Raw genomic sequence first — 25,719 nt, 5'->3', positions numbered from 1 at the left:
AATTCATTAAAAGTAAAGATTATCTATAAATATAAATTTCTTAATTTATGTTTATTGTAAAATGTTAAAAAAAAATGTATTTTCTTCGTTTCTTCGAATTAATTTTTGTTTAAAAATCTACAAGAAACTAGTTTTCTCAGGCCAAGATTCTACCAATTTGAAACGAGGATGAACTTTGCCCCCTAAAGTATGCAATAATCTGCCCAATAATTCGCTTTTTCGAACAAGGCTTACAATGAATAATTTTGCATAATATGGCATATTTCAAGGGGCAAAGTTGCCCCCATCTCGCAACCCCAGATGCACCTATGCTAGAATCAAGGAATCAAGGGTATAAATTTTCCCATTCTTAGTGTCAAGGTGCATTTGCATGACTCTAGTCGATTAGTGTAGAATTTGATTCAATTCCAGTGATTGTCATTGCATTATGTTTCAAGTGGTTCTCTTTTAATATACATATATAGTTCAGTGTGATATGGCTTAAGGGCGTGTCTTTCGCCCTCAACGATTCTTAAGTATGCATATGACCTGAACTGCGGTCAGTTTTAGTTTTTGGCCACCTGCCCCCGTAGCTAGTTCCCACGCAATTTGTTAGACAACTCGGCACGCTACACACACACAAACTCTTATCTCTTTTTTCATCTCTAGTGACAACATAGAGGGAGAGAGACAGAGAGAGAGAGATAGAGAGAGAGACAAGCCAGAGAGACAGAGAGTAACAGCTAGCCACAGAGAGAAAAAGACGCTAAATTTTACTGTTCGGCTAGCTGTCAATTTCAGTTTCATTTCAAACGTCAGAGCCAGCGGTTCGGTTGGCCAACAGAATCGTTTCGAACCGAAATAGACAAACCAAAACCGAAACGGTTGACAAAATTCAAAATAAGAGAAATTATTACAAAATTCCAAAACATTTATTTGCATTTTTTTTTTCGTTGGTTTGTTTATAAATTAAATAACAATAAAAGGTGTGTGTGTGTGTTTGTGTTTTTAAGTGACATTTATTTGAAATTTGCTCTACAAAATTTAATTTCGATATCAATTTTTATTTCAACATGCACATATATATATAGATATATATGTATATATATTGTTAATTGCCAAGTCTCTTCAATTTGTTGTTGCTTAGAAATAGACAATTTGTATTTGTTTATTTATAAACTATTGCTGTCATGCCAAACAAAAAGAAAGAAAGACAAAAAAAAAAAAAAAAACGAAACAGGTTTTCCTCTTGACTTTAATAATCAAATCTAATAATTGTTATATAACAAGCAGCGGGATGGGAAATGAATAATTATAATATACAAAATCCCCAACTCGGATCACATTAAGAAACACCTGAAAATCGCTTTTGATGAGCTCAACACAAAATGTTGATTCTAATACCTTTTCTTTCTTTTGGCCATTTCTTTTTGGGGGTCTCATTTTGCATATGAATGAAACCGAACAACAAACACGAAAAGCAAAATCCAAAACAAAGCAACATAAAATTGCTGAAATTTAAGTTACAAGTTACATTAATCAAGTGGGAATATTTTTCCATGTTTTTGTTCTCTCATTTCGTGGGATTATTTCTTTAAGCTGGTACGAATATCTTTTCATTGTGAGAGACAAACTCTTGATTCAAGTTCAAAGCACTAAATTGGATTCTCTATACCATGCATTCAAATGGTCGAAAGGGTATGCTAAAGTCGTCAAAATGTATGTAACAAGTAGAAGGATTCCCTTAGAAACATATATTTTTGATCTGCATCAAAAGTCGAGTCAATCTAGTCGTGTTTGTCTGTATAAACACCTAGATCTCGGGGTCTATTTTAAGCTAGAGTCACCAAAATTGTTTTAAAAGACTTGTATAGTTCACATGCTGATCAAGTTTATGCCACGCCCCCCCTCCGCCCTCTACATGTGAACAAACACGGCTTTCTTTATAACAGAGCTAGAGATATCAAATTTAAGACGTGGGTTTAATTTGCTTAGATTTTTGTTGTTTAAAATTTTCGCCACGCCCATTTTAGTCCCCTTTAATTAAAAGGAAATTGATTGCCTCCCACAGTTTCAAAACTAAGCCATTCTAATTTACAATACTAATGGCTGACTTTATTTAACTATCGGCATACTAAATTTCATTTAAAATCAAATTATAGGAAAAAACATTTTCCTTGCAAGGTATAGCAAAGTCGGTGAAATGACTTGTTTTTTATCATGTTTTTCTTAAATTGTTTAACTGAAAAAAAGTTGGTAAACAAATAATAACAAGTGCCAATTGCTTCCATTATCTCTCGCTTTCTCTTCTTCTTTGGAACATAGACGTGGTAGTTGAAGGGTGAAAGAAAGGCTCAACCACTTCTGCGAAACTAGAATTTGGGCTAAAAATGATTGCTAGATTTCATGTTTGGTCTTTGGACTTTCCCTCCAGCCATCAGGTAGTCCCTTAACTCCTACCTGCTTTTGCCTCCTCTCATCCACTTTTCCGGCCTTTCTGCACAACTTCCATTGCCTGACGCCTATCACACACCATTTGCAATCAGTTAAATGAGTTCTTTTCTGTTGCTTGCGTTTAGTGGCAACCAACAATTAAAATAATTAAGCTAAAGACAAATTATTCTAATGTTTGGAGCAATTAAAAAATGCTTTTAAATGGTTTCTGCTCTTTTTTGTTTTTATAAGACACCCAAGATAAGGTAAATTACGTAAACAAATGCCTCAGACTCCTTCTCGTAGGGACAATTCCTTAACAGATTTTCAGATTTATTACTTTTGACCCGGGCACGCGACCCAAAACGGCAGGGCAGTTAACTTTAGCTTAATTAAACACACGCATAATGTCATAAAAAAAACAAACAAACAAACAAAAACGAAATATTAAATAGCCAAGTGTATATACATACATATATAGTAGGTCCTGACCACTCAGAAGGAAACATGTCAACGCCTCCAACTTGCACTCCACTCCATACCCAACTGTGTGTCAGTGTCCTTTTTGGTGTCCTACGAGCAGGAGTCACTTACAAATTGAAATTTAGTTGAGCAAGAATATTAAAAATTAATTTTAATCAAGTGAGTTCTTCATATCTATCCTTGCACTTTGACTTTCAATGTCCATTTAGAGTATAGAAATGTCGTTGTGAGTTTATTATTTGTTTAAATTGTTGACACTTGAGTATTTGTTGTTGTTGTTGTTGTTGTTGCTGCTTGTGGTCTGTTGTTACCTCAACTACCAACAACAAAAACTATGTGGGCCAACATCGAGTCTTTACTTTACCTGAAAACGAAAATAAACCGGTTTTTCTTTTGGTTTTTCTTTTAAAGTTATTTTTTGGTAGTTGTGTTGACTTTATTTTTTTCTTTTTGTTGTGTGTTTTTCCTTGCCCCTACTTTTATTTATTTTTGGTGCGATCATTTTCATTTTTGGTATGGAAAAATTTCATTCGAGAATTTTTAAAATATTTTCCTTAAGAAATTTCCGCAGACGTTTCAAATAAATTTTCATTCTGTGTGCTGCTGTTGTTGTTGTTGCAAATTTGTCAAACTGTTTTTAAATAGTTTTTGATATGATGCCAAAATGCTTTTTGGCCATATTCATTTGCCCGTTTTCTACACACACTTAACCTTAACTTTCTCACTCTTCTTCTGACACTTTTTTTGCCACTGTCAAAGTCAACAAATAGAAAAAAAAGAACGAAAGAAATTTCAGTTTCCTTTTCTTCTAACAATGAGTAGAATTCCTTTAGCACCCAATAAATTGACAAGGGGGGGGGGGGCAGGGGAAGAGGAACATATCTCTATCTCTTCTGTATCTCTGAACTTGGTTATGGTTTTTGGGGCTGGTCTGTTTTGTCTTGTCTTGTACCCTTGGGGTCAAGCATAGGCGGCATAATTTTAAATATTTTATACATTCTTAACACACAACAGACCCAACACCAATACCAACACACCATTTACACACTCACACACCATCGAAATATTTTGTAATGCTTAAGGTCGCCTTGGGGGCCTATCTATCTCTTCTTCTTGTGGTCTACCCAAGTGATAAATTAGACATTTAATGCTCAGACAGACTCTGATCATGGTTTTTTTCTTTTATTCTGGCATACCCTATATATATTCCTCGGGGTGTATTCAAATAGAGAGTAAACCAAGTGTAGGCAATTGTTTTCCCAACGCTTCAATCTGATTATCTTTGTCTCGTTAGTGGCTTTAATACAGGGTATTCTTATAGTCGACAGTCTATTGGGTTTTCTATTTGATGGGTGGGGTGAAAGACGGGGTGAAAGATCGTAAAAGTGTTTTGGTATTCTTCTAATTAAACATTCCCAAAAGCAACTCTGTTAGTGCTTAAAGGGTTTTCGGGACTGAAGGCCTGGCATATTAACTACTCTTGTGTCTAGACATAACTTTAATTTATCTACATAATATACAAATGAATCGAAATACAAATATATGTACATACATATGTATGTTCCGGTAGTTATATTTTTTATATGGCAATGTAATTTTTTTTTTTTTTTTGTTTTTGCTGACGTGTTTGGCATTCAAGTGAATTGCGCTCGAGAGGCATCGAGCATGGGGCTCGATGAGGGCATCATCATTATGATAATTGGGCAATCTTTTGGGTGCTTTTGGCTGGGTTTAGTCTCTCTGTTCAGTGTAATATCTCTCTGTTTGCCATTCGTTTTCTCATTTTCCTTTCAATTTGCATAGATCTGCTAATTAATATGCATTGCCATAAAGTAATTTTCAATAAACATTAAACAGGCTTGGGTTTTTATACACTACACAATTTCACAGGCAGCTGTCAAAAAGGGAACTAAATCGATATAGTGCTAAGAAACACACATTAAATTAACACTGAAATCCAACTTGAAATGGGCGAAAAACATATCCAACAATGTAGAGAAGAATGCAAAAAGATGAAATAGAAGTTGGTCAAGATTGTTTTTCTAAGCCAAAGCTGCCGAAAGGATAGAAATTGGTTCTTAAAAAATAAAAGGATCAAACAGAATTATCGCTTCCCACAAAGAGGTCATTTATGATCAGAAAATGTGATCGTTTATGGCTATTTAAATCAGAAAGAGTATTCAAAAAAGATTCGCATATAAAATACTAAACTGGGAAGAGACGCTTTCAAATAGTTTTCCAAACAAACAGATTTGAAAAGTGTCAAAAATGCTTTTAAAAATGCTTTTTGATCTGCTTGCCAATAGAACATATATAAAGATTAATGACAGCGATTTCAAAACAATTTGTTATACGCTACCTTTTAATGGCAGCAACAATAACTAAATGGAAAATGCTTTAAAAACCTTGCGTGCTATTTTAATTATCATTTATTAGCAATTACTTTCAATATATATTTAGTGTATATATCGAGATATATGTATGTATATATACATATCGCTTAAAAATTTCTCCAGCATTGCATAATATGGGAATATAGCTCAATAAGTTTAAGAGTTCACTGATCTTTGATCTAAAATATATGATCGAACAATGGCAATCTGGTTTTCACTCTGCGGGTTTTCCATTTTCCTGATTACGAGGCCGCATATAGAAATTCATTTTTTTTGATAGATGCGATTTTTATCTGCCAATGACTTTTAGTTGTTAGTTCCAAGCAAAAGTGCCAACAAAAAACGGCAACAATAAATTATAAAATGGGTTGGCCATATGTCAGAGTTTAGATACTCTTGATTTTTGGAAATCTAAACTGATGATCTAAAGGCATATAATAGGGAAACGATAACTAAGAGCTTTTAACCAGATGTTAGATTGGCTAAAATTGAATTCTAAATTGGGCTAAAGGTGTCCAAAATCATGGCAAATTGGTTGAGTAAACTTAATATACCCTTTCGCATAGGGTGATTGCAAAATCTGTCTATAATTTATGGCCATGCTCTGAAAAACGTCAGAAATTCTTTGAAACAAGATGAGTAGAAGAAAAAAAATATTGAGAAACTTTAACTAGCACGAGGCGAAATGAAAATTGTTTTGTGGGGGGGGGCGGAAAGAGGTATGGAAAATCTGCACTAAATTACCCAAATGTCACGTACGTAAATCTAAACATAAATATGAAACTTAAATATAAATCCAAAATGTTAATAACTAACTTCTGGGATGAGCTCATAAATGAGGGAGGAGGATCGCATCGCATCGGATCGGATTGAATGGAATCGAAATTGGAATTTTAATTTCGCATTTTGAGAAAACAAAGCGGCGAAAAAAAAAATGAGAATGAGCAATGAAAATGGAAAAACAAAGGCATAGCATTCAATTGATGATTAGGTGGGGCTATAAGCCAACGATTGGGGGCCAGTGGGGACTGTGGGGGGCACTGTGTGCGGGGGCGTTAAGTGGGGGTTAGATGTGAATTTACATTGCCAATTACAAAGTCATAGAATGACGAGTCGGCCAATTATTTGCACTTGAAAAAAACTAGAAAATTAAGAATACAGAGACAGACAGAAAGACGCAGAGAGAGGCGAAAACGAAAACGAAAACGATTTCTTAATGGAAGTGGACGAAAGAAGATGAAACTGAGGCAAGCTAAAAGATGCCTAAGATACGGTTTTCTTTATATGAATTTCATTCTGGCCTTGGTGAACCAAAAAAAACGAATGGGTATAAAAATAAATTCAAAACAATATTTCTCAAGCCTAATTGCAGCTGTTGAAGAGGGGCAGGAGTTGACGTCACTAAAGGCAACTTATCTTCTTGTGGTTCTATAATCTGCAACAGGTTGCCCAATTGCAATTGCCGCCTCCAGTGGCGGATCAGCAAGGCATTGAGGTTGAACAAGCGCCAGAACTCTCGTTAACTTGAGAACAAACTTCTATAGATAGTTTAGAGAAATTGCGTGATATATTGTGGCCCAAGTGAACTAAAGTAGTCTAATCACTGTATTTAGTAAGGCCCTCATATATAGATCTATGTGTATAATCATTCATTCTAACATTGCAATTATAATGTCAAATTTCTAATCGTTCCGGGACGGACCTGAATCTAATGCGAAAAAAAAAATGTTGTAAACAGTTTTTCTTCTGTTCTGTTTCTTTTCGTTTACTTTTCAATGGAGGGGGGGTGGTGAGGTGAGGGGAGTGAGGCAGAAGGTCTAAGTTTCTAAATTCTATTTTTGGGGTGTTTTTCTTTTTTTGGTTATGTTTGTTGTTCTACGTTTTCTTGGGTCTGTTTTGACTGGCAGGCGGCATTTATTTACTTTGGCCAACATGTTTCACCAAAATGCATTTACAACAAAGAAACAAAGAAAAAACAATCAATAAATAACCAAAAGCAACAATTTGTTTAAGTATTTTTATGGTTTTCTGTGTATTGAGAATATTGGAAATGCCATTGTGGTTGTTCAGTATGTTCTTTTCTGGAATTTCAACTTCATTTCCAAAGTCTCTGATTCTCAAACAGATGTCACCATATTGAGGAGTTTGAGTTTACTTCTTGGATGCCTCCGCATCGGGTTTTGGGTGTTTGGTATTACAAATATGTATCCACGCGGTGATTACCTTCTGTTCCGTATAGTAAAGGAGCGTAAGTAGACCGGCCAATCCGAAATAGGCCACGGATGGGGCACTGCAATTGAAGGACAATTATATCGAATACTCCTCCAAAAGGTGGATACTTACAAAGCCTTGACCAACTGCTTCGAACTCTTAGATGGCCGATGTTGGCAGTATAGATACAAAAACATGTCTTTGATGCCCATTTTTCAGATGATTTGATCAGACGAAGTATCGATAAGTAGTCAAAGTAATGGCAAGTAATGGCAAGTAATGCTACGCCTGCCCCGACCAATGACGAGAGAAAGTAACCAATTAAAATGTAATCAGTTGATGAACTGATTACTAAACCATTGTTTGGCCCAATGAAAATGAAAAGGGGGCCTAAGGGTGTAGTGTTTCATGTTCTCATTGACGATTAATCAAACATGGAGTGGAGAGGGACGGGGAGGGGATGGGGCTGTATCTCCATGCGGGTTGTGTTTTACGATGAGCTAAATTGAAACATTACGAATTTAATGATGGTCCTGACCATACACCGACCTAGTCTATGGATGATTCGTTGGCAATGATGTTGATTTTGATGAGGCCACGTGGAAAACTGCTGCAATTTGTCAGAAATGAAAATCATTAGCCTAATTTAAGTTCGGGTCCTATGTAAATGCGTGTGTAGAAACATTTCCTTTCACTCGATTTTCGTTGCCCCTCCCAGATTGTGTCTTGAATTCACAACTTCTTGGCTTCCTTGGGTTTTGCCAGACACCATCAGAAGCAATTTAAATGCCACACCTTTTGTGTCTGTCGGTGTTCATCCGCACACATATGACATTCCTAACCCACTGCTTACCCTTTTAGGCTGTCCATTAAGGACCTGGCGACAGTTCAAGGATATGCCAAAGGCTGGGCCTTCAACCATCTATCCAAATTAAAGTTGAGAATTTTCCTTGTTGTTGCAGTTTGTCCAAACATGCGTTTGCTGCTCCTTCTGATCCCTTTGCTGGCCGTGTTCGCCATGGTCTCTGGCCAGGATGACTATTGCTTTGGCAAGGACTCAGATCGCACACAGACCCGTCAATTCTCGTCGAAAACAGCCTATCAGATTGTCAAGGGCACCAACATTGATAAGCAGTATCAAGTGCCGGGCTGTGAGCCAAAGAAAATGTGGATTTTCCACAGACATGGCACACGCTTGTCCAAAGCGTCTGACATCAAGAAATCCACCCGACTGGAGGAGGTAAGTCCACATATTTTCCTCTGATTATTTGCAGCCTTTCTGAGAATTGTTTTGTGTTCATCTTCTCCTTCAGCTCCGGGACGCAATTGTGAAAAATTATCGCGTTCTGCGCCAGAAACCAGAAGAGAATCCTTTGTGTTTGGAGGACTTGATAGCCATACAAATGTGGAAATGGAATAGCAGCATTACTCCCGATATCGAAGAGCATTTGACTAGTCAGGGTTACGATGATTTGCGTGGCACAGCGAAGCTATATCAACGTTACTATCCCTCCGTGTTGCCCAAGCCATTCAATGACACATATTATCAGGTAAGAAAGGATATCCCAGTGGAATTTTCATGTATAAACGTTTCGCTTTGATTGCAGTTCCGTCACACGGATACCCAACGCACAACGGAGAGCTTCAAGGCCTTTGCCGAAGGACTCTTTGGCGAAAATAATGGTGCTCATCCTGTGGATATACCCGACAGGGACTTGCTCTTGCGTCCCTATGACTATTGTACGTCATACAAGGAGAATAACTATAAGGGCGAAGGCTCGGAATATTATAAATATAAACAATCCGCATTATGGAACAATACCAAGGCTGATATCTCCAGACGTTTGGGGTAGGTTAATGGCAATTTCCTCAGGAATTTGAGTGGCAAAATTGAATGTTTCCCTCTTTGTTATTAGATTCCTCTATACACTCGAGGAGGAAGACATCAAACTGATGTTCGATATGTGTCGCTATGAGCAGGCTTGGCAAGTGGATCGCACCAGTGTTTGGTGTGGAGCTTTTCTGCCCGAGGAGGTGACCGTTTTCGAGTATGCCGAGGATCTAAAGTATTACTATGGCTCGGGCTATGGCTTTGAGGAGAATTCGCGTCTCAATTGTCGTGTCGTGCAGGATATGCTGACCCATTTGAATAACCCCGTGTCGCCTCATGTTGTGGCCTATTTTGGCCATTCGACGGGTCTGCAGACACTTCTCACTGCCCTGGGCATCAATAAGGATGACATTGCTCTGCGGGCCGATAACTATAATAGCCTAACAAATCGTCGTTGGAAGACCAGCATTATGGATCCATTTGCTGCCAATTTTGTGGCCGTCAAATATTCGTGCCCGGCGGCTCTCGAAAAAGAGAAAGTTGTCTTCTTCCTTAATCAGGACGCTGTGCAGTTGGATTGGTGCAGTGTTGGTCTCTGCAATTGGGCAGATGTCCAGGAGAAATATAAACATATAGCCGATGCCAATTGTGATGAATATTATTGCCGTTCGGGCAGTCAAACGCTGATTGTTCAGTCCTTAACTCTTGTGCTAGCTGCCATTGTCTACTTAATGCATTAGCCAGTCTAAAAATGGCTTAGTTTAGTTATCGCTCTTAATTCTCTTTTTTTTTTTTGTGTCTTTTCTAATGTACAAAGTTCGTACCAAAATGAATGGCTAATGAACAAAGGCGGCTTGCTGCATGTCGGAGCGGAAGTATTTTTCGATATACAAACATACATACATTTTGTTAATTTTAATAATGACCAGCACCTACCTTTTTCTCACTTTTTAACAACAAAAACAACAACAACATAAACAAAAATCCAACATATTTTCTTAACTTAAAAGCCAGCAAAGAAACGGTTAAACAGTCAGCAACAAAAAAGTATAGCTTTATTGAAACTAAATCTAAATCAAAAACATATTTAATAAATAATTTAAAAAAAGTAACATTTTATTGTTTCACTTGGCAGGCGAAAAATATGTCTATTCAAGTTAATTATAAAATAATCATTTGATTGCTGAGGCTTTTGTTTGTATTTGATTTTCGTTTTCTTTACCATTTATTTTTTTATATATTTCTATTTAATACGTTTATTTAAATTATGAAAATGTAACGGACTAACGATCGAGTTGCCACTGCGTACTTTTAGTGTTGGAAAGTGCATAGAAACCAGTATTTCAAATGGTGAAAATACTGGTTTTTACTAAAGTGTTGCATAACAACAAGGGCGACTTCAGCTATTGCCTAGGTGGCAACGCGATCGGCAGCCATGGCTTGGTTTACAGCTAAGCTTAAAAAATTTGTTCTGCTAATCAGAATTTATAGTTTGTTCTGGTCGTTTATTAAAATCAACTATGTGAAATTAAAACAATTAATACAAATGGCGTCCATAAGTGAAGAAATGCAACAAAACAATTGAAGTATATGTAAATAAACAGGTAAGTTACATCAATCCACTGTAGAACTTACATATACACTTATGCATTTTTCCAAAATATTTTTTGACAAAAATAAAGTTTTCAGATCTAAATGAACACCAATATAAGGACTTAAAACTCCGAGATCGACAAAACAAAACATTTCCAAAGAATATGCGGAAAATGAGACTCCAACAGGCAAATGGTATTGCCGTTTCAAGATGGCGGCAATGGGTTCACTTTGTTGGTGAACCGTCTGGTCTGGTCTTCTGTGGTATTTAGATTTTTCACTTTGAAAATTGTGTCTTCAATGTATTTTCTTTCTAATTTTCTTTTAGGATTGTCAAATTTTTAAATGAATTTACAGTTACATATACCAAAAATTAAACACCAACAAAACAGAAATAAAGTAAAGTATGTCTATTCACAGGTAAAACTCTTTACACCAAACTGGAGTCTAGTTAGAGTTTAAACTAATAAAAATTATTTCCCATTTTTCAGCTTCGTAACAATGGCAAAACAAATTCCAACATTCAGATGAAGGCTAAACGTATTTATTTCCAGAAGAATTGATGGGGTAAGCTAGTAAGCTTAAATAAGCTACTACAATTTATTGAGGACTAGTTAGCTGCGACTAACTATTGAAACCAAATCTGTATTGTATTTTCAAATTCAAATTTAAATTCTGTTTTGTTTAACAGTCACAAGTGAACGAAAAAGCTTTCTAAAGCTTTCTGCCTTTCCATATTTAACGTAAAGCTTTCGACTTGAAAATATTTGAATTTTCGTTATGTTTAACGTTCGCTGACAATGTTTCAATTTCAGCCATTGTAAAGTTTATGTCAAGGTTTTCAATTTCGTCTTTAACTACTACTGCTACTTGTTGAAGTGCTGTAGTAGTCAATTTGTTTTCGTTCAACTAATTAGATTAGATTTCCAATTTATAAGTGCAATTAGGGTCAAGACTTTGACTTACATGTTGGAAAATTATATAATTAATTAATTTTGAGTTTAAAGTTTCTATTTTAGTCTTTTTCGTTGAGAATTTTATAAAGTTTGCTCTCAGTTTTGGAGACAGAAACGATTTCTTATGTAATTTAGTTCTGTGAAAAAAAAGCAAAAATTTCATATGAATTATACGTTCTGCCTTAGGATAAGGTAAGGTAAGGGTTAGGCTAAGCCTACTCATCAGCCTCTTACCCCCTCGTAGGCTCAGAATAATTTGAAATTAATTACTATCACATGAAGAGGGGGCCTCAGGGCTCTGTTTTTAACACTTTGCATAGAGAAGAGTCGGTTTGTTGTACTTCCAATACTTTTTTTGCTCTGCGTCTGGTTGGCACTTTAAAATCCTGTCGTTTGACAAATCCTTTGCGGCGTGAAATTTTTGCCAGAGGCATATACTGAATTTTTTTTCTGTCATCCTCTATGACCCATTTTTTTGTGTTGCTGTTGTTGTTGGGCAAGCTTTTTGCAAGAATCCAGAATTCAGGACCAGGAGCAGTAGCCAAAAAGAGTGTGAGACAAAGAGAGGGAGAGGGGGAGAGAGAGAGGAGAGGAGTGTAGCAGTCGGCTGGTAGATATGCTATGCAGTGTCACGTGTTTCCTGTTAAATGCTCTAATGATGGGTATTAGGCCAGACTAAGTGCCACTCATAAGTGCCGCCGCACACGCACCTGACTCTCATCTTTGACTCCAATGAGTACTCTGGGCTCCTGTGACGCCTGTGACTTTTGGCTTTGCCTTTGCCTTTGCCTTCACCTTTGACATCGAAATTTACGCAATATGCGTTTTTTATTTCCACTCCACTTCACTCTACCAGCCCACACCCTCCACCACTAACCGCCACCTTCATCCAGTCAGTTCTTCTTCTTAAAGAGCGTTGTCAAGGTAGACACTAACAAAGGTTGGGTCTGGTCCATGGGACAAAAATTTTCATGCTTTTTAGTTACTTTGCTATGTGCCAGGGCAAAGCTGTGTACGTGGCCGAAAAGCAAAAAAAAAATTCGCTCTCCTACCACCAATTTTCTTCATAGTTTTCATTAGCAAATATGACAAAACAAAAGTTGTATATATGTACGTGCTGTGTGTGTGTGTGGGGATAGACTGGGATCCCTTGTTATGCCTTAAAACGTTATCCTAGATAAGTGTTGTCTACTTTTGTGGAATAAATTTAAAATAATTTTGGCGAAATTTTTAAGTAGCTAAAGTTATAGCAATTTTTGAGCTTCATACACTTGAAGAAATCATAGGAGGTTAGCTCTTACTCTTTGTCGCTTAGAAACACAGGGAAACGATGAATTTGGAATCGTTAAGAAATCGAAACATATGTGTTTTCTGAAAAGCGGTTTTCCGTTGGGCATTGGAATATTTGATTTGTGCAAGTGTATGTATGTATATGAGATTCATATAGCAACTTTTTGGTTTCTCTCTAAGGAGGGGTTTAGTTTAACGTTAAAGTTAATGGTCGCTCATTTGTGCGGGTTTTGGAGCTATGAATAAGCAATTCCTTGACCCTTTATGCCAACTGCAAATGAAAGTTTTACGTTTGCCTCTAAATATGGCCTCGGGATGGTTGGTTGGTTGGTTGCTTGGTTTGGTTTCGTTTCGTTTCGGTTGCTTTTCGCCTGGTCAAATGGCAAAGGCAACAGGCAACACAGGCTCTGTGTGAACTTGTTTTTCCTCCAATCCTCTTCTAGTCCCGACTTTCTTCTAGCCAGCACGTGCTGTTAGGTAAACTGAGCCTTTTTTTTTTGCTGCTTCTATCAGTGTGTGTGCGAGTGTGTGTGTGTGTATGTGTGTGCGTAACCTAACTCTCCTGAAGCTTTTGAAGTGCGGCCAGGTAATTGGTTAATTATTAGGCTGCCAAACACTAGAGTCTCTTGTTGGTTTGAAACTTCTTTGCTTGCGGCTATGAATTTTCAACAAAAATTTTGTTTTTCTTGTTTTTTCTACGGGACCTACTGACATTATGAGAACTCAGATTACATAAATGGTCAACGTCAACTAGTTATGTAGCAGCTTCTGACACTAATTGGAGGTATATGCACTTTGGATTTCTACAGGTAAAATAATTTCCAAGAATATGTAACAATATTTTCCATGTTGTGTGCCATTAAGTTACATATATATACATAAGTCAAAGGCGTAGTTCACGAGGGGTCAGTTTTTCATAGGTTGATGTAAAGGTGTGTTATAAATATTTATTAGTTTTGTGAATCGAGTTAAATGTCGTCAAGGTCTATAGTTTGAAAGCTAGCAGAATGCAATTTAGAACGTATTGGTATGACTTAATAGTAAATCGGATTCAAAGATTCTGAAGGTCCCGCTAAAAACTTTGAATTTTGTCTCCTTTGCATACTTTCAGGCTGTCGTTTTAATTTTTAGAGAACTTTTACGAATACCTCAAAGCTAATTACAGATACAACTGAGTTTTCAGCTAATAATCCATTCATTAATTGGTATCACATTTGTTTTCTTCCCACCACAAATGAACTTTCGATTTGAAATAGCCCCCCAAATGTATACTGCGAATTTTACATACAAAGATTTCTCTCCTTTTAGACAGACAAGAAGACCTTGTTGTGTTTCTGTGTAGAAAATAGACTGTGATTAACTAGTAAGTGGTGCCATGAAAAACAATATTATTAACTCGAAGACTTAAATTGGAAAACAGGAGCATGTAAAATTAAATGAAAACGAGTTTGAAGCTATATGTCTAAATGAATATTGCTTAAATGTGCATAAAACTAGCTTTGCTACAGACAGTACTTGCCATAAGCAAGTGTACAAGAAGACCTATGCACGTGGAAAGATCGTTTAGTCCAAATACTTTTGGTAACTACTATACATGTAAATGCGAAACTTGAATACAGTTGCTTTGGCAATATTTTTCCACTTTTAACAATAGAAAGTTAGGAAAATGCAGAGTGAATGAATTGGATACCATGTGGCAGAAAACATTTCCTCACCTCACTTCACCTCTTCACTTCCCCACCAAATCCCTGCTCTCCTTCTCTGGGATATCTGCGCTCCTGTTTTTGCAGTTTTATGCATTGTAATACTTTCTCTTACAAAGTTTTTCCTATTTTTCACCTGCACACACACACACACACACATACGTGTGTAGTCGCATTGGAATTGTCCCTTGCTGTCCTCATACTGATGCCTGCATCAACATTTTTGTTTTAACTGGCAAAATTAATAGACTGACCACACAAAATGTTGTAATTTGAGTTTTCTTGGATTTATTAGGCCTTTGGAAATTGTGAGTAAAATTGCCAACAATGCACTAACACTCTCTTTGCCCCCCTCTCTCTCTTATCTGAATTTGCTTAGATATATATGTCTACCCTGCTGTTGTGGGAGTAAAGGATATATTGCTTAACACATGGCCAAATTAAATGGGCACAGGGTGATTCCAGGAATAAGAGCCATACATATGTGATGAAAGGTCTCCTTCAGCTTTAATTTGGGCTTCTGCTTTTTACAGGGATACATATATATAAATAAACTGACCCCAGAGGCTAGTAAGGATTTGTTCTTTTGCATTCGATTGGAATTTGTTTTGCCCTTCATAAATTCCATTGGTAAGGACGTGACTAAAAGTGCTCGAAAATTAAATCAAAATCAATTATAAGGTATCCCTGAAGTCGGCCTATTGGAAAGTCAAGTACGCATATTTTTCTTGGTATTGTTGTTGTTGCTGTTTTTTTCTCCTTTTCTCATTTTAATTAAGTTAAAATGTTTGCATTTCACTGCAAAAACAAACAAAAGTAAAAATGTGTCAAAGTTGTTGTTGTTGTTGTTATTGTCGGTACTTTTGCCCCTGAATTTGTTTTAAACACATTTTGCATTCATGATTGTTTCTGGCATTTTGTTGTTGTTGTTACTCTCCTTTGTTAGTGTTAAAACCTTCTCGTTTATGAACAGATTGAAAAAAACGAGAGAGAGAGAGAGAGAGAGAGCGAGAAAGAAATAAATATATATCCATATATAATCTGCTGTATTAACTGGCTGATTTATTATTATTTAATAATTATTACATACAATGAAATATGCATTTATATTCATACATTCATATAATATTTTATTCAAAGTAAACAAAAAAATGTAAAGAAATTTTATATTTGCGGTAAATTGTTGTCAAATTACGAGAAAGTATTTCTGTTACGTGTCACCTTTTGGAGTGCACAAGGAGAATGCAAAATTCCCAATCCTCTCCACAATAATGCACAAATGATTGGAATTTTCATTTCGTTTCAAATAGATTCATTTAATTATTTTAAAATGTCATACAAAACCAAAAACAAAGGATAAACAAATGCCTTAATTGTGGTTAAAATGTTTATACATGTATAACAAATTAAAGCATACTGGATAAATAATAGTTTTTTCTTGGTTTAATACTGATATACGGTTTGGCGTTATGGTAATAAATCGTTGGCATTATAACGATAACCGAAACATAACATAGTTTTATGCGCAGTTCCTTTTGATTATTGCCAGTAGCCAAAAAAAGTTCAATTTTTTTGTTTTACATTCTCTTGAAGTCCTAACGCAATTTTATGACAAAGTTATTTTTCGTCCAGTTGGCTGTACAGGCATGAAATGGAATCGATTGACTGCAAATTTTCCTATTAAAACAACCTAAAGGCCATAGGGCAAAGGAAAAAAGAAAAAAAAAAAGCTGATGTTGCAATTTGTGTTTTGTTTTTCGAGGCAATTTCCTGTGCGGAAGAGTGGCAGGCAGTGGCGGCGGATCTAGGGATGTAAAACAGGGAGAAAGAGGAAATGGCCACTCAAAGTGTGGAATCTAAAGAAACTACAAAAAACTTTTGCTTCTGTTTGTCATAGAAGATCACTGCTGATTTAATTATACCAATAAAAATTTGCTCCTTGAAGTATGCAATCTACAGAAACTACAAAAAACTTTTGGTTTTCACTGATGAACTTAATGAACGACTCGTTCCCCTTCTTGAAGAATGATTGACTATAGAAAACATAAACTCAGTCTAACATAACGATTACAATACCTTTATGGCTTTGTGCTCCCAAAATTCCAAAGGCAACCCCCGTCCCAAAAATGAAAGAACAATAAAAAATTGTATCTCTCTTGTTTTGGAGGGGGAATTTTGACCTCTGGTTGGCATTAAATTATGAATTCATTTTAATTTTCGTACTGTCTAATGTCATTTTTAGCGCTCAATTAGGTAGAAACCCCAAGCACCAGGACGTATATAAACCCCTCGACACGCCCCCTACAGCGGGCATTAAACTTCTCGACACTTGACACAGACGGCGGGAAAGTATTTTGCGTTTATTTTACGTACTTAATTTTTTCCCTTCGTCGTTTTTTGTTTTGTCTTTTTTTGGTTAAATTTTTATCGCTTAAAACACAAAGCTTGTATGAAGAACACAAAAACTCAAGTGCCAGGACATCAAAAAATACAAAAAAAAAAAACAAAACCAACAACAAAAAATCGCAGCAAAAAAACCAAACAGGAATGGGGATAAAGAACGAGAGGATAAATATTACGCATACGCCACATGTAGTGGAATTTCCAGCGATTTACGAGCTTCCCTTTTGTTTCTTCTCTCTGTTATGTTACATATAAGGCCCTGCAGTCATTTTTTTTGCTCTTATTAAACGCTTGCAATGTATCGCATAGCATGTGTAAGTGTGTGTGTGTGTGTGCGTACTTACATACATATAATGTCTCTGTCAAATTGCGGGTCTGTCTGGTTGGGTGTGTGTGCGTGTAATGCAGAAATTAAATTTATAAATATGCATAATTTTAAAATAACATGCCAGAGACAGGCTGTCAAGCTAAAGCACATCTCATTGAAAGAGAAGGAGCAAAGGACACAGAGAGAGAGAGAGAGAGAGAGAGTAAGAGAGAAATCAAAAATCCCTTACTTTACAATTTCAATAAGTTTTTAATGTGAACTTGACAAGGGTAACCATGAAAGATATTCGAAATGAAGCACCAAAAGTTAGTTTTCAAAAGTATCTCATAAATATTTTATGCGGGAAATGATATTTAATCTCACTATTTCGCTAGTGAATTCTACAAGTTTCTGCTTTTGAGTTAAGTGGTGAAATCGTTGGTCATTATTGACAATATAAATATAGCCTAACAATTCTATTAACTTTACACCTGATGCATACCTTTAATGATTCCATTCCCTGGTTCTTGTTGTTGTTTAACAAACACTGATTGATTAAAAACACTTTGATTAGAAAATGTTTGAGTTTACCCTCGTATATCAACAAGATCATCTTGACTCGAATGTTTTTTTGTGACTGTGAAACTGTTTTCAAAGTTGATATTGACAAATTTTGTTCAATTTATTTTGGCAGTCAAAAGCTTATACACACAGAGAGACAAACACATGTTATAGTGTCCTTATTTTTTTTGTCGTTCCTGTTGCTGTTGTTACTTCTTGTTCATGCTGTTGTTTTGTAATGTCCTTCCTGGGGCTACTCCCATCATTATTGGATGATGATGATTGTTGTTGTTGCTGGCCTTATTGTTTTGATTTTGCCCTCAACTTTGACAATTTAATATGCAATCAAGCGGGCTGTCATCATCAGGATATACATATGTATGTATATGTATATATAAATGGCGTATCCTTGTCTTGTACTCATAGCCATATCCTTTAACTTTTCCCCCTTTCAATTGGACTCATGTTACGCTTTGAGATTCATTTTTAATTGCTCAACTTTTTGATTCGACTATTAAAAAGTATTCTTCACACAATTGATTTTCACACATACATACATATGTGTCTGCGTGTGTGTGTGTGTGTGTGTGTTAAAAAACCGGAAAAAGCTGAAGAAAATGGACAACTCTCTGGTCCATTATCTTCGTGGGCAGCCAAACCAAAGTAATTTAACTTGATTGAGCGAGCACTTAATGTTGTTCTCTTGAGTTGAATTAACACGCGCAAGTGCATTAATTAAGCCCTGAAGGCGCCTATAGCCATGGCAACGACTGTGAAAAGGATAAGGCATAAGGCACAAAACATAGCGTTAAAGGATAAGGTAAATGAATGAGGGGAAAGGCCATGGGAAAGGAAAGAAGCCCAAGTCATATAATAAAAACCTCTTCATGATTTTCATATCGACCAAAACACACAAAAAAAAAAAGAAAAAGAAAAAAGGCTTGAGAGCAAGCAGGAAGCAAGAGCAGTGAACATAAACCCTGCACTAATTGTTGGCCTTCCAAAGGACCATATAAAGTTACATTTTTATCAAGCGTAATTTAAGCTTTAACCATAAACAGAGCCACAAACGGACCAAGGTCCACTCCCCCCAAGAGCAACCTTCGAATAAACTATCTTTTGGCCAAAAAAAAAAAAAAAGAAGAAAAAAGTAGCCATAAAAACCTGCAACCTACATAAGATATTCACGAGTTTTATCTCTCATTTTTGTATTGATTTAACCAAAAAATTGGAATTCATAGCCGACCTTTTGGTTGAAATTTTTTTCTTTTTTTTTTCTTTTTGGATTGATATATAAAATTTTGTTTGGTCGTTTGTGTGAATATTTGGTGTAGGTCAACGATTTGCACGTTTTCGATATGATTGATGAATGATTGCCACGGTAACTGAGTGAATTTGCAATTCGGATTGCCAAAGTCTCCTTTTCACTTTGATTATTAACAAATGGAATATTTTTTTAATGGCTAAACTTGAAAAATTCAAACAAAAAGTGGAAAAGTGTTGAAATAACTAAGATACAAAGATACAAAAGCTGTACATGTTGAGGGAAAGTTTCTGAAATTAACTATCCTAATGCAATAGTTAGTACATCGCTAGTATAGGCCTTTAATCTAACCTATCTCATTTAATATACATATAACAAATCAACTTATTATTGGCCACCTTGGGCTTATCAAAATACTTTGCTTGATTTTAGCTTTCTTCTTGCCAATTGGTATTATCTGTGGGCTCATTTAACTCGCAGTCCCTAAAATGTACACACTAGCACTTGCTACACACTCACACACACACAAGCTCATCAATTTTTCAATAGCTCTGACAGCCTAAAGAGCAACTTGAGGTCAGGTAATCTAACCAAAAAACTGGCATCATCATTATTAAGAACGATGATGTGGCGGTGGCTTAATTACCAGCCTCCAGCTATTTTGTGATTAACAACAACAGTTTTCTGGCTAAACGCCAGATGACTAAAGTTAAGTTCAAGTTAAGAAGCTTTATATTTAAGCCAAATCCACATCCTATTTGCTGGCTGTCAGTCAGATAGTCAGTCAGACAATCAGACGAGGCTCCTCGCACGAATTTATAGTCCAATTAATTATAGCAACGACAACATTTGAAATGCAGAATGCTATATATTGAATGAGCGATGCTAAATGCATGTTGTGTCCTTGCAAATTTGTTTCACACACAGAAAATGAAAAGGATTATCGTGTCGAGATTTCCCTTCTCATTCGCTCCCCCCCTCACTCTCCCTCTCTTCATCTCTTGTGTCTTTCTTTCTCCCTTACTGTGAGCGAAAGTAATTTCAGTTCCGTAAATAGCTTGTGTAAATCGATATCCCCTCTTGCAACCTTTTTGATACTCTTGCAAATGGATACATTCAACTTGGCTACAACTTGGGCTAAGGAATATATAGCTATATATATATGTATATGTAGATATAGACACGTCTAAATTAGGCCGAGTCTTCATCGTAGGGCCATAGTAGGCCTTGAGGAAACGTCCAGTTTTTAGTGTATTGAAACTTCGTTTAGTTTTGTTTGGGGTTTCATCTCTGGGTCTGTCATTTTTTCCTATTTAAAATATGTATGTATATGTATACATAAATATTTTAACTTAATAAATGCAGTTGTTTGGCGACCCCAAGTCTGTTGTTGCCTTCTATTCGCCTTAGACCCAATATTTGCATAAACTAAACTGAGTAAAAATACTTTACTAACTAGGCAGATCGAAGACTTGTTGATACCCTATTGGGGCTAACAGTGCCAACAACTAGAAACTTACTTTGAAATGGCTGTGATTCGTATGAAGGCTTCATTTGTTCTTAAATGGAAAATGCCCCTCAGTTGTGTATACCTTGATAGTGTATGAACTGTAGGGTATCACAAAATGGGAGTAACGAACTCAGTTAAGAATCTTTCTTGCTCTTTCTGGCCGTGTGCCCTTTATTTTCGCTCCTGTTCTTTTTTCCTTGCCCTTGCCAACCAAGTTGCCAACGTTAAGCAAACACGAGAATTTTCAACATTCTCTAGAAGACCCGCGGGCGCAGTTCTTGAAAAAGGAAAAGAGTTGAGCTTAGTTTCGTTTTTGTTGTTCTTGTTCTTGTTGTACTCAGGTGAACTTTTGTCGGCTTTAAAGGCTAATGGCTGCTAAGCTAGGGTCGATAAAGGGCTTTAAGCTTTATTGATAATCAAAACCAAAAAAAAAAAAAAAAAAGAAATAAGAAACAAAAATATTCTCAAAGCGTTGTAAACTAGTAAAACTTGTAAATAAAATGGCAAATGAAATCACAAGTCAAAGTCAATGAGGCTCGTACAAATTTATGGCTTAACATATTCAGGATGTGTGTGTACTATAAATTACAATCCCCTGGACTGTAAACCGCATCCCTCTCCATTTACAACACACACACACACGTAGACGCATAAAATATTACACATGAGTGGCTTTTAGGCAAACAAATAGAAAAAAAACCCAACATGAGAATCATTTCATTCCATCTGCCACTTTAAAAACGTCAAGAAGATAAAAAAGAAGAATATTCAGCAACAAGTCGCAAGTCAAAAAAAGAAGCAACAAAAAAAAAATGACTACTTTCTTTTTAGCACAAGTGTGCGTGCGTGTGTGGGTGTGTGTGTGTACACCTATTTCATGCCAGAGACTTTTCAGGCAACAAATTTTGAAGATGACACAAAAAGCGGAAATTGTTGCCGCCTTTTAGGCACGCGGCAGGCAAAATGCAAAAGACATCGCCCATGATTTATTTGTATTTGTATTTCAGCCTTCTTCGTGTTTATTAGATTAGGCAAGAGGGTAAAGAATTTTTTTGGTTCCCAGTCAGAATTTAATCATATATGTACATACATATACATATTCATTATAACCTATAAAACGCATAAACTTGTTTAATTTTAAACGAAAACTCTTAGAAAGTGAAATTTTAAAGACTAACGATAAATGGTTTAAGTGAAATGTAACTAAATCACATGCATTTCGTTTGAATAACACATTTGTGTGTTATTTACATTCCACATGCCGACGGTGATTATGAAATTTCTCAATTGTAATGCCAAATATGTTACCCCACACCTCACCCCCAGAATTGAGCATAATTATTATTGCAGAACGTTACCAAAATTCGTTATTCATTATGCCTGCGTTTGTGTTTTTGTTTAATTCACTTTGAATTTCTGTTTGAGGTTTGCAAATTCCGTTTAAGCTCCCCCTTTAGTTTACCTCTAATTGGAGGCGGCTTAGCGAGTGATTTGTTTTATGTACACGACTAAATCCCTTCCTGTTTGGTTGTCGGCAATTTTGTGTTTCATAAACTGTGCATTAAATTGTTGCCAACCATCAAAAATCTAACAAAATGCACATGTCAAATTATAAATTGATGATTAAATAATGTATTTTTGCATGGCAAATCAATGTCAACAAAACTATTTTTTCTCTTTCATACATATTACATTACAAATTGGTTAGAATTGGTCAGAAAAAGAGAATACATAAAAATTGGGGGAAAAAAAGCGGAGAGAGAAAAGGGGAGAGAAGAGGGAAACAAAACTTGAAACTGAACTTTAGAGTTCAATTGAAGAGACACTTCAATACAATTTTGGCCTATGGGCAATTGTACTTCCTCATCACTTCAAACTGACGGTTAAATTAACACCTTAACAAAATATATATGTATCTATATTTATATATCTAAAGTTATAGTAAGAAAGGTCAACAGTTTTCGAGAGCGGCGGATTCCTCTTGACATTGCCCATGAATTCGAAATCGAAGCAAAGCAAAATGTGGAAGACTTCAACTAAAGTGTCCACTTCAAAAAAATAAGAAGCCGAGGTTTGGTTTTTGAGCTTCAATTTGAACAAAGTTTCAATACTCTTACATTTGACAGCAAAAGTTGTTTAACATTGTTGTCTGACTCAAAAGAGATACATAATATATTCAGCTTGTTGTCAAAACGAATGTACTCTCGTTTGCAGAGTATTCGAGACATATTTCCAAATTTTGCTATAAAATCTGTTGTACCATTCGGTTTAATCATCAAACAACTTCAACAACTCAAAGCAAAACCAAGCAAAAAAATCAAACATCTTGCAAAAATGGTAAGGACTAAAAGGAAAAAGGGATTAAAAAGAGCGTGGAAATTATATAGATTTTGTCTCTCTCTTGCGTAGAAAATCTTCTCTCTTGGCAGTGTTTTAACTCTCTCAGCAGTGGCCAGTTTGGCAGCAGCTAATCCTCGATTTGCTCGTGATGTCTCCGAATTGGCAGACATTTCTGCTCCAGTTGACTATTTGCCACCTGTAACGGAATATTTGGCTCCCGCTGAGTTGGCTGATGCCACCGAGACTTCTCCCTTGGGCGATGATGGCTATGAATATCGTACTGTGCGTCGCCTCAAGCTACGTCACCGACGTGATGTCTCCCATTTGGCTGGCCCAGCACGGCAATATTTGCCACCCAGTAATCTCTATTTGCCGCCACTGCCAACTGTAGCTTCAACTGTAGCTCCAGCACCGGCTCTGGCTCCGGCTCCGGTCGATGATACCGAAGAAGTTATCTCGGCTGCTGAACCCAAGGTGAATCGTGAATATTTGCCACCATCGACCGAAGCGCCAGTGGAAGTGGAAACCGAGGCTGCTCCAGATGCCCCCACCGAAGTGCCTGAGGTTCATTCGGCTCAATTGCTTGACGATGGCTATCATTACAAGCAGCCAAATGAACAGCCCGCCGAGTTGCGTGAGGCAGCACCTCGCGAGTATTTGCCACCTGTGGCAGCTGAAGATGAAGTTCCTCCTGTAGAGGAGGAAGAGGTGGTCGTTGTGGAGGGTCCTTCGAATGGCGAATCGGCCGTACTCACCAAGGATGGCTATCAATATCGTCGCGTTGTTAGACGTTTCAGATTTTAAATTTCTGATTTGATTTTCTTCGATTTTTCTTTTGGTTTTTCTTTCGTTTCGTTTCCATTTTTTTTTTTTTTTGTCAATTTGTTATATATATGTATATTATTTTTTTTGCTTGAAATAAATTTGTCTGCTCAAAATGTATTAAATTATAGTTTGTCTTTTCCCAAAAAAAAAAAGGAAATCATTATAATTTGTTACCATAAATATTTATAAAGTGAAGAAGTAACGACGCAAAATCTAACAAAAATCGATAGCAATGCTAACATTTTTATTAGGATCCAGCACCCAGCTCCAGGTCCACACTTTTTGCCTACAGTCTGTGTCATATTTATAAAGTGACTGAGTTCGAGTGCTCTTGATTTTCCACTTTCAATTTTACCCTCATGTTTGCCTCTAGAAACCTTTCTTAGGGGCACGTAATTTTAGACATTCTAAAGCCTTTACAAATATGTCTGGCATTGTTATATAAATCTTTCTCTCGTTTCTCTTGTTGGCCCCTGCTTCTTGTCAAGGTGTCTATGGAAGGCCTTTTGAATTTTTAAAATTCAATTTAAATTTATGTGGCACAGAAATTGCGTGTTAACCAAAAAAAAAACACACACACAGACATACATGTTAGGGCCGAATCAACTGAACTAAATCGAAGTTCAACAATTAATGAGACACAACGAACGAATAAAGCAAGATGAGAATCTGCTAAGGGAAAACTATGATCTAAAAATACTCTCAAGGGAGGGGTGGGGAGGGGAGGTGAAGGGGGCTTACCATAATAAACAGGAGGCAACATTTGCCTCAGTTAACCGAAAAATATATAAATTGGTTTAAGTCCTAACTCCAATTAGCTGGGCACTCAACCGTGATAATTAACTGGGCTCAAAAACACAAAAAAGCCGAAAAACCGAACGAAAAAAGGGATGAAAATGTGAGAAATTTCTACAATTTGTTAAGCATTGTTCAACGTGGCGTATGCGTAATGTTCAACCGGAAAAAAGAGCGAAATTTCAAAGTGACTTGACGTTGACGTTGATGTTGATGTTGATAAACCAAAAGTCATATTTCATTAAAGAAGAGTAAAAACCAAAATGAAAAGTAGAAAGTGGTGGGGGTCGGGGTGGGGCGAATAGGTACCTGCGGCTTTCTTAATTTCCCCAGACAATTTTTCGCAACCAGAAAAAAAAACAAACCGAACAAAATGTAACCCAAGATTCAGGCTAATTTCGTTTTATCCAAAGTTTCAATACCCTTTAAGGAAATTGATGTTTGTTGTGTGTTTTGTGTAAATGGATGGCCAACTAAATTATATAGTGGGCAACTGAATAATTAGCTGAAATGTAAAGATTCTGTTATAGATAACCAAAGGGAACGAGAGAGATCAAGTCTAATCAATTTGATAGTACTCTATCTTTTTTAAAGGGCATTTAAAATTGATGCAGAAATGGAAAATATATATACCTACATACATATTTTTTTTTTATTTTAACAACTTGCAACTTGAAAGTGGAAGAAACTGCTTTATGTTCTGTCCTCTGTCCCTCTTGCAAATGAATGAAAACAAATAAGAAGGAAATGAGAATATGGCAAGGCAGATAATAGAGTAAAAGAGAAAGTGAGTAAGAGAGAGAGTGAAAGAGAGCGAGCGAGGTCAACAAACAGCAGGAAAA

General features: G+C 36.3%; 2 protein-coding genes across 2 annotated transcripts; both read left to right on the top strand.

Moving 5' to 3' along the window:
* Nucleotides 1-946: 946 nt before the first annotated feature.
* Nucleotides 947-10,442, top strand: LOC6639228 (multiple inositol polyphosphate phosphatase 1). Its single transcript, XM_002062292.4, has 5 exons — nt 947-965; nt 8,462-8,739; nt 8,813-9,049; nt 9,107-9,348; nt 9,416-10,442. Exons 2-5 carry the CDS (start codon nt 8,473-8,475, stop codon nt 10,068-10,070), a joined length of 1,401 nt encoding a protein of 466 aa, XP_002062328.1. The 5' UTR covers nt 947-965; nt 8,462-8,472; the 3' UTR covers nt 10,071-10,442.
* Nucleotides 10,443-18,903: 8,461 nt separating this feature from the next.
* On the top strand, nt 18,904-24,061 carry LOC111519530. The gene is made up of 2 exons (XM_047012093.1): nt 18,904-18,963; nt 23,327-24,061. Exons 1-2 carry the CDS (start codon nt 18,904-18,906, stop codon nt 24,059-24,061), a joined length of 795 nt encoding a protein of 264 aa, XP_046868049.1.
* Nucleotides 24,062-25,719: the final 1,658 nt, after the last annotated feature.

This window comes from Drosophila willistoni (genome assembly GCF_018902025.1).
Source record: "Drosophila willistoni isolate 14030-0811.24 chromosome XR unlocalized genomic scaffold, UCI_dwil_1.1 Seg144, whole genome shotgun sequence".
In the NCBI taxonomy this organism is placed as follows: domain Eukaryota; kingdom Metazoa; phylum Arthropoda; class Insecta; order Diptera; family Drosophilidae; genus Drosophila; species Drosophila willistoni.
The sequence above is the reverse complement of the archived record's forward strand: the minus strand, read 5'-3'. Positions and strand labels throughout refer to the sequence as shown.